This window comes from Tauraco erythrolophus, chromosome 2 (genome assembly GCF_009769465.1).
Source record: "Tauraco erythrolophus isolate bTauEry1 chromosome 2, bTauEry1.pri, whole genome shotgun sequence".
NCBI lineage: Eukaryota > Metazoa > Chordata > Aves > Musophagiformes > Musophagidae > Tauraco > Tauraco erythrolophus.
In genome coordinates, this window is record NC_141466.1 from 87,732,365 (window position 1) to 87,742,710 (window position 10,346).

Consider the following 10,346-nt stretch of genomic DNA (forward strand, 5'->3'; position numbering starts at 1 on the left):
AGTTATTCCAGTTAAAACAGCAGCCCCAGTAGCCCAATTGCAAAATGGATCAAGAATAGTAGAATATATCTGAAGAGTGACTCTGCAGGTTTCAGCCCATGTATCCAATACTGTCCATCATCAGGTGACATCATCTTTTGTACTACTTGATTTTTAGGAATGTAAAAGCTGCACTAGTAATCTGTAAGTAAAGGAATGAATCCAAGCTTTAACGTCTTTTAAATTGTCCAATATTGCAGGAAAGCAGGCATGAAATTCCACAAAGACAACAAAGACACTGCAGTTACCCAAATCACGTTGTATGTGTAAACATATGTGGCCTGTCATTGTAAGGTTATTGAAGAGCACCTCAGAATAAATCTGCACTCACAAAATGGAAATTACTTAAAAGTTGAATTATTGTCTCCATTTTTGTCTCTGTTCCAGGCAGCAAGGTATTAGTACATATCATACTCTAATTTTTAAACTACATTGTGGTCTTACTTACACTAAAGTACTTCACTATCTCCCTTGATGCACATCTAGCATGACAACCTTCTAAAGAAATTAAAGCGGAAATTTATAAAGTCATTGCTATATTTTCAAAAATGTTTTTATATTTATAGAAGCACAAAGATTAAGAGTTACATATATTTTATTTCTAAGTTTAGTGATGTGAAAACACATATTCCATTAGAAATTCCTGAATTCTGAAATGCTGGTATAACCTGTACACATTCCCAAAACCTCTCAAACCCTTATTATTTCTCCCAGGAAAAGAAGTTACATTAACCCAAGTGTCACAGCATTAACAAAAAAATTAAGCTAACACTCGTTCACTTAAACACTCATACAGGATATTGGAAAGTCTATCTTCCACCATTATAAATTAATTTAAAGCATTCTTTGTGATCTTACAAGAATGTATTCCACATTTATCTTTAAGTAAACATGAAGTGGACTATTTTAAATGTACAAATAGAAGATTTAGCACTTGCAATCTGCTGTTGAGAGGACAGCTGAAAATCTGACGGAAAAAAATTATCACAGTGGATCAGGTTGCTCTGCCACAACCTGGAAAACTTTTTTCAGATCAGAAGAGAACGTGAAAAAACAAACAAAAAAATTACTCCCTATTACATTATTTATTACCAGCCCAAACCTTGCATCAGATACACTTGGTTCGGAATTTTGCTGAAGTCAAATCCCACTTCCCTGTCTTTAGAAGGACGGTGTAAAAAATGAACACTAAATTAGAAGAGCATCTAAGAGGGAAAAGGAAAAGGATCACAGACAAAAGCTTGATGAGAACCCCAGTTCTGGAAAAGGAAGATAACAAATGTCATCCAAATTTTCATGTTATGTTTCTGGTAATAAGCAGAAAGTGTTGTACACCTCACTCTACCATCTCCATATCAGGCTACTAGACATAACTCCTGACTGTCACTGGGTATCTGCTAGTCCACCCATAAATATATGGGCATTCTTAACACACAAAGAATCAAAAGCTTGACTTCTATTCCCTTTGATTTCCTTCTCAAAGTAAGAGTGACGTAATTTCTCCCTAAATTACCATTTCCAACTGTTTTAATTTGGAATAAAGGTAGGACAATTGCTTAATCCTTCCACTCATTAGTAAAAATACCTATTGTCAGAAAGTATTAGGATAAATATTAGTTACATGAAGATACAGTCAACTTTACAGGATAGAAATCTAATATTGATAAATATTTTTCTGCAGAAAACTGTAATACCAACTGTATCTCTAGTATGCGGGGCAGAGGGGGAAGACATAATTATTAATGGTATTCTTTCCAAGTATTGAGTAAGAACTTGGGGGAGGTGAGGAAGCAAGCTTATGTTGGCCTCCTTAAAAAATGCTTAAAATACTTTCTTTTTTGGTCCAATACCATCTCTTATTTAAAACCTCTCCATCTTTTGAACTTGAAATCAATGTTTATCATACCAAAAATTAAATTTTATTCATCACCTTCAAGGCACAGCATCGATTCCATTTAATCTTTTCACTCAACACCTTCTAAAAAACAGGGACTTCAAACCTACACAAAAGTGCAGCATTCTAGCTAGTAAGCAAGCCTAGAAAAACCTCTACAGCAATTTCATGTGTAGACAGTTTATAAAATGTTTAGCCTAATGACTGCAAACTGCTAACTTGGCAGAGGGATGGGGAAGAACGTGTGTTCACATGCAGTTTAAACCAATCCAAATCAGTCTCAGTGTGCTTCTGCTTTCCTCTCCTTCCTTCCTCCTCCCCAATGGCAGGGATCAGCCAGGTCAGGGATGGGCTGCAACTGAAGAGTATATACTTGATCGCTGTTGAGTTAATTTCAGTTTGATTCAGTCCACTCTGAGACCACACAAATGGACAGCTGGCACAAAAGACAAGAAGAATAAACAGCCAGGAGTGGAAGATGGAGAGAAGACTGCATTCTTCCATGACCATACAAGCTTCATTAGACAAACTACTTATGAAACCAAATCCTTTGCTGTAGGTTGTTGGGAGACAAACCAACCGATTAAACAATAAGAACAGCAAACTCACTCGTCGGCCCAAGAACAGTGTCATTCACCAGTTTGTCCAACCTGGGTGATCTGCTCTACAACAGAGCTCTACAGAAGTTTGCATTTACCCTTAGTTTAAAGGAAAACTGACGAATGCTGTCTCTAAATAGTGTACTCCTTAAGGCGGTCTGCAGAAGTCACCATCAAAACCTACGTAATTTGGGAGTTCTGGGTGCTTAAAGGTCTTTTCTTTGGCTTACTGACTACCCTCTTCACTCCAGAGCACATTCAGGCTCAAAGACAACAGCAATGGGAGCAAGTAACTCCAGGTTAACTGGAGATGACTACTGCTTTTGCTCACAGTAAGGAAAATGACTTCTCATAGTTAGGTACTACAGTGTTTCTGCTTAGCTCATAAGAAAAATCTTCTTCATAGTGCTCCCCCACAGGTTCAGGAAACCCCAAAATAGTACTCCACATTCAATTAATTAATATACACTCATTCAGGAAGTCACTGTCACATAATGGTCACGCATAATGCAGGCAGGTTACCTCAGTCCTAGTTTTCTATAGGTAACTCAGCAACACCCTCTACCACCCTGCTCTGACAGTCTCACAGCTGTCTTTCCAGAGCTTGCTTACAAACACTTCTTGCTAAACAGGTCATGACTGCTTTATATGCTGCCTTCCAAGACAAAAAAAAAAAAAAAAAAGACAATAGTGCTTTATTGAATTTCTTCCCTGGTTCAAACTAATCTGCAGAAGGAAAATAGATGTCTTGTCAAGTATAGAATATCAAAGTGGCTTGCTGTCTTTTCTATACTTGAATTCCCTGAAATATCCTCCCATCTGGTCACCCCATGTTAACAGAGAAAAAAAAAAACAAAACCAAAAAAACTCCAACCACCCAGATTTATAACTTTCTATCAAAACCTTTTACAATAATTATTCTAACACTTATTAAATCGCTAACATTTAGTTTATACATAGGGCTAAACAATTCTCCTTAGTTCCCTGGAGACCTTTTGAAATCTTCTAGAAGTCTTTAAAAATCCATTCCATGGAGACACAAGCAAATACTCAGTGAGTGGTAGTAAGCACAGTAACTTCCAGGACAACACTGGAAGTGCTAAATACAAAAGGCAGAAAAGAAGTATTTGTTACTGAAGCACGTCAACTAAAAAGCAAGCAGCCACACAAGCCCTGACTTACTAACATTTCTCAACTGTGACCTGAATCATATTTAAGGCAAAAACAGTTCAAGATCCATGTTAATTCAGATTTGTACATTTCTCTAAAAACAGATGAAGTGCTTATTATAGTAAGTAGAACTGCAGAGAACCTACTATTGCATTTCACAACAGGTTAACTACCTTCAAGTACAAACAGATAAATAAGTAGCGCATTTGGACGACTCTGTATCACACTGGGATACTAGAATAATGTATTCAAAATTTAAGCTCTAGGTTTTCTATAAAATTTGTTACCTTTTTCAAAGGAGGAAATCTCAAACTCTATTTTCATTCTTCAGCCTATTATAAAAGCATGCATTTCTAAGGAAAAAGTAGGATTTAAACAAAAATTTGAAATCAATTCGCAACAACAGTATAATTTCCACCTTTCTCAAAGTTAGCCCCTTTTTTTTTCCAGTTTACATGACCAGTGAAGCAGATTAAGGATTTGACAGTGATTGTAAAGCTTAATACCTCAAAACCATCCCATTTTGTTTCAAGACTTCTCAAATACAATGCAGAATTTCTTTGAAAACAGACACACATGTGCACCACAGCGTGCTTCTGCACTACACGTAGATGATACTTGTTTCAGATTACAAAGTGAACTGAATAACCATCTCAAACAGTTCTAGTGAAGACATGCATGTTCATTATTCTCTCTACTAACATTTTTCTTAGACAGTATCCTGATATTATAGTCATGCTGCTGTGAGAGTGTTGATTCAAAAATCCTTCACCAACTCTGAAGATAACAATACAGGCAACTTAACTTTTCTAATGCTCATAGTTTATTACAACTGCAGTCTTCTCCGTCTAACACAGCCTTTTTTCCACTAGGTGGTCTAATTAACTTTGAGTCCTTATCAACACACTCAGCTACTGAATAGTCATATACTAAACATGCAGATTTGAGTTCAAGACTTCCATGTTGTTTAGCCACTGTAAAACATACTAAGATTGGCACTTCAAAAGTGCAAATAACCAATTTCAAAATAACATAGATTATTCCAACATGACTTGTAATTGCTTGGTGCAAGTGGTGTTTGCTTTCCTTTCTACATAATTACGCAAGCATGAGGAAGTCAATAGCTGCCTCTGATCACTTGTTCAAACTGGAACATTGAGACAGAATTTAAGGAAATCATTTTTCATAATGCAAAAACAAACTACAGGGAAAACCACCTCTCAAGACTTACCTGTTCTCCTACCTCCAGCACAAAAACTACCCTAATGGTACTATTCCTTTATAAATCTCCATTTCTGACGCAATTCAAATAGTTAACCAGAAAGTGAAAGGTCACTACGTTCCATGACTGGTTTCCAGCCTGCCTAAGAGCAAAAGGACTTTCAACCGACTTGTGCTCAAAGTTGGAAATTAGTGACTGAAAAGTTTACTAGATTTTTCACTTTTGTCCCCTGCCATACGGGCAGAGAATACGAGCAACGGACTGACTGGCTTTAAGAGAAAGAAGTTACAGGATCAGTGTGCATCAGTGATTGCTGTGGATAACTAGAGAGGTCACTAGGAAAGATTACTGAAACCAAAATCTAAATTCAGGATGAATTAAAAACAAAAATCCACCATAAACTGTACACATGGCTTCCTTCATTTGTTAGTGTGGCAGCTTTGAGCAAGCACTCAGGAACATCTAGGGCTACCAAACAGAAATATCTACAACCATTAAATATTTTGTATTTTACTGACTGAAAAACATTAACATGCAAATAGCATCAAGACATTTAAACAATCATTTCAGATCCCTTAAATCACAGTGCATTGCTCTGGCTTCTGGGACATCCACCATTTTTATCTCCAGTCAGCAGTGAACTTTTAAACTACAGTGGGTATATTACTCTCATTCACATATTTAAATATCACGCAAATGCTGCAATATGTATTAAAAATCTCGGGATCACTTACAATAGTTCTTAGTACAAATCATTGGTGAAACCAAGCTTATGTTTCTTTTTTTAAAAGCAGAGACTCTGCTTTCCTGGAGTTTATTTCCTGACTTCGAGGAAAAAATGAAAACAAACTATAATAATGTTTTTATATATATTGCTACCTACTTAGTAGGTAGTAATTTGATGGTATGCAATTAGTTTTTAAATAACCAAACAGATTCTACACACTTCCAAAGCACACTTAATGCGAAAAGACCTTATGCAGCAGGTGCCTAAGTTAACCCCCCAAAAAAAAGCTTCACTACAATACACGAATCATCCTAGCCATTATCTACACAACTGTATTAATTACTATCAGAGGTCATTCAACACAGGAAGAAGCCTGATTTAGCAGAATATAACAATAATGAGCAGCACAACTATGTCAAGCCTTGTCTACTTCTTGTAAGATATATTTCAAGATATTTCGAGACTGCCTTCAAGTGGTCTTTGCAGTCCATGGGAGGACTACTTAATAGGCTAACGTTTCCAGTTTATACAAGGGACTTTATTTACTTGGATTAAGTTGGGTTATTGCAGGGAGAACAATTACGCCAGCAGCTTTGGAGGTGGCAATCTCTTAGCAGGCAGCACACCTCTCTTGTCTCAGAGGGTTCCGATATGCAAAGCATTACAGCCTTGTATCAATACAACTTGGTGCTCTTCCTAAATATACCTCACTGTGTTTTACAAAGAATGACAAACATTCTATCCATACTACACAGATAGAAAAAATGAGTCAGTAAAGCTAAATGAGTTGTTCAAGTTCACCCAAAGAGACAAAGATACCAACAAAGAATCCGGGTCTAATGCTCTATGCACCGAATACACAACCCTTCGCACCTGAAAGAATGACCAGGGCATAAATCAAAACGGAGGCCTGAAGCGAGCTGTCAGCAGCAAATCTGCAGTCAGCAGACTCAAAGTAAGACTAGGCCTTAAAGCATTAAATCCTCTACATGCTCAAGTGTCCTTGAGGTATACTCTTTCAATAACTTGTAAAATAAATGCACACAAATATATAGTCATATTTAAACAGTATCTTGATCTAGTATAGTCAATGTTACCTCATGGTGATACGAACAGAAAGCACTTAATTCTCTTAAGCACTCTCCCTTACTGCTTCTTATTGGACTAACTCTTACTCTTGTAAACATAGAAAATAAATTACAAATTTAAGCCAGGCAGAAAGACTGATGTACTGTATGACTCCCAAAATCTTAAAAAACAGTCTTGTTTAGACTGTTGAATCATAGAAATTTCTGTTGAGCTACAATTCTGTTAAAAGTTTCACTGTAATAACTAAAGCTTCAATGTAATGACTTAAAAGATTAACCTCACTTAACATTACAGGGCACAGTAAATAAAGTACTGGGAGTTCTCTCAAGTATATGTAAGTTTAATGCTTCAAACAAACTACAAAAATTGCAGACTTAAACTTAGCATTTGAACACCCTGGCAGAATTAATTCAGATTTTAAAAATAAATAAAAACGCAATAGCAGCACAAACCTTATTGAAGAATAAGCTGGGAGCTTTTCCTTTTAAATATGCCTCTTTTAACAGGTTTCTGTGTTTGCTACTTTAAATTTAATCATTTGTTATACATTCGATTCATTCTGAAGCTGGTCTCTATCACTATTTCTCAGAGCACTTTGCATTCCACTTATGAGTCGACCTCCTCATCCTCCCAACTGTCTATCTACATATTTATATGGCTCTATAACCACAGTATCTGAACGTAATCTCTATGGTAACTGTAAGATTTGTTTACATGGAAAAAGAATATTAGAAATGTATGTAAATTTAGCTGTCATTTAAATAAGTGTTTTTCCTTCTGGGTGAAAAAAGCTCCCTATACTGCCTCCTATTTCTCTTGCTTCCATCTCCTGCATCCTCACCAGGCAATGAGCCACATTTGGAAAGCTCTGTATCACACTACTTCAACAGCCTGTTGTTGTAAATTCATAAATAGTTTACTTTTAATGAGAAAGACGTGTGCATTATTTTGGATCTTAACAGTTGTTAAAGAAAAATCACAGGTAGGGCAACCAAAACATGATTTTTTAAAAGATACTATCATTAAGTCATCAAAGTAAAAAAAAAACACATGCTAAACCTTTAACAGCTATACAAAAAGACTTAGTTTGCTGCTCAGCAACTCAGATCAATCTAGAAATTGTAACAGTCCATATTGTTTACCATTTCTAGCAGTGAATATAGTATTAGGTACACATTTTACATAATACTCATTCACAGACAGTAGGCACAACTCTGATAGTGTAAGATCCCACATACAGACTGCTCTTTTTATTAATAAATATCAAAGAGATGATGTATCATAGGTTTGTAAAAATTATTTTTTATAAGATTTACAGTATCTTGAAATGAGATTTACTGCAGTCCAGCAGGACCAGGAGCTGAATTACATGGGGGTCATGGTAACATAAACGGCAGTTTGAGTAAGAACGTATCAGCAAAATGGCAAAAAGAAAATAACAAACCCAGTTGTTAAAAACTACTTTAGGTACACAGATCTTTGCCACACACACAAGAAATCATTCTGTTCCACTGATATTTTTTTCTATAAAACTTGCATAATATATTGAAAACAGCTAGTCTAGAAAGGTCTAAGAGAAGAAAAACAAGCAACGAGTTATGTGAATACTACACAGCACTGAGAAGAAAATTAGAACCTGTTTGAAAATCTTTCTGCACCTTACAGCAATCATTTCACTGCAGAGAATCTCCTACATGCACTCTCTCTGATCACATCAAGATTATTCATTCAACAAAACTCCTATTAACAAATAGAAAGTAAGTTAATCTACCGTTTACCCTCTATTCAAGTAAACACGGTTGTATAGCTAGCATTTCCCCTCCAACATTACTTTCTCAAGCAGGGTGACTGTCCCTTGCTCCTCCACGAAGCAAGCTCAGCCCAGGCAGCCATGTCCTTATTCTCCTACAAACAATGTTTCTGAAGGAGAACAACCCCTGCTCAGCAAACTTACAGTTTCTCCCAGCATAACGCGGCAGAGCAAAGCCTGCCCCACCGTCAGCAAACGACCTAAGGCACCAAAACACAGCAGTGAGGGCAAAGCAGCCTGCAGTCTGGATCCACACCAGCACCAAGCCTCGCACCGGGGTCGGGACAGATGGACTGACACATAGGACAGCATTTCTTCATGCAACCCTCCCTTCTTTCCCCTCCCAGGCACACAAGCGAGCGTTTTTACCTTCATGATGAGCTCAGGCTGCGGTAAAAGCCTCGACAGGAGCTGAGCGGCCGAGGCTGGACCTGGAATTTAAAACAAAGCGCTAAGGCACCGTACCAGCCGCTCGCACCGGGCGGGGGGAGGGGAGGCACGGATCGGGGTGGGGGCGCTGGGCTCTTCCCCAAACTCCCCCTTTCCTTCCCCGGATCCCCACTTTCTCCCCAGTTAACCCCCTCCCCTCTTTCCTCAGCCGCTGTTTCCCCTCCAGCTCCCACACACCGCGGCTTCCCCTACACTCGCTGCCATTGACGCCATTTCTGTCAGAGGAGGAGAAACTTGCCACAACAACAACCCACCCCCAGCCTCCTCGGCTGATGAGAGAAGGAGGGGGAGAGAAGGCGTCCCCGACTGCTTCCCCGGGGCGCTGCGCCCCCTCCCCAGGCACCAAGTGGCGAGAGGGGACCCGCGGGGGTCTCAGCCCTGGGACACCCCGTCCTTTACCGCGGGGAGCCGGAGAGAGAGAAGGAGGAGAGAGGAAGGGAGGCTCTTCCTCCATTGTACGAGGAAGAGTGCCTGTGTGCGCGGCGGGGGAGCGGGGTGTCGGTAGCAGTCATCGTGGCCCCCCACCCCCCCCCCCGACACACACACAGGCTTTTGTAGGGGCTGCGGCTCTGGATCGCGGCGGCTCCTCCCCCCACCCCCCCTCAAATAAAGGAAAGCGCTGACTCCGCGGCAGGAGTTTCAGCAGCAACAGCCGCAACTCCCCGGCTCGGCGCAGCGGGTCCGGGCGGGGGGAGGGAGGGCGGGAGGCGGCGGAGGGGAAGAAAAGGAAGAAGAAGAAAAGAAGGGAGCGAGGACGGGGAGGAAGGGGGGCGGGGAGAAAGGGGCCCGACCTGCTCGGCGGGGACATGGAGCATGTGTGCGTGTGGAGGAGCAGGGGGCTCCGTCCCCTCCCGGCGAAGGAGGCTGGAGAAGCCGCGGGTCCTTCCCGCACGCAGGCGGTACTCGATCCCCCTCCCCCCCGCCCCACCGCTGGGTGCTTGAGGGGAGGAAGGAGGATCGGCGAGTCCCGCCGCAGTCTCGCTACGAGGAGAAAAACAACCGCCCCCCTCCCCCCCGCACGCACGCCCCGCCGCCGCCGCCCGGCCCCGCTACCCTCCGAGGCCCCGCGCCGCCTCCCCACTCGCCGGCGGCGGGGCCGAGGGGCTCCTTCTCCAGCTCGGCGCCGTTACCTTTGTTCCGCGGCGCCTGCCCGCCCGCTACTCCCCCGACCCGAGGCGGGGGGGAGGGAAGGGAACGGGGCGAAGCCTCCTCTCAGCTCGGGGCCCCCTCGGCGGGCCTCGGCCCCCGCTCAACGCTCCAGCGACAGCTCTGCTCGCGGCGGCTCCGCGCGGCGTGCGGAGGGGCCGATCCGTCCTGCGCGGACCCGGCGGTGGCGGCGGTGACTG

General features: G+C 41.4%; 1 protein-coding gene across 1 annotated transcript in view; it reads right to left on the minus strand.

Moving 5' to 3' along the window:
- Positions 1-10,215, minus strand: part of ARID4B (AT-rich interaction domain 4B) — a 96,458-nt gene extending 86,243 nt beyond the window's left edge. Inside the window, 2 exon segments of the mRNA XM_086631575.1 lie at positions 8,920-8,981; positions 10,131-10,215. Coding sequence (XP_086487701.1) covers positions 8,920-8,925 — 6 coding nt within the window. The 5' untranslated portion in view covers positions 8,926-8,981; positions 10,131-10,215.
- Between the last annotated feature and the right edge of the window lie 131 nt (positions 10,216-10,346).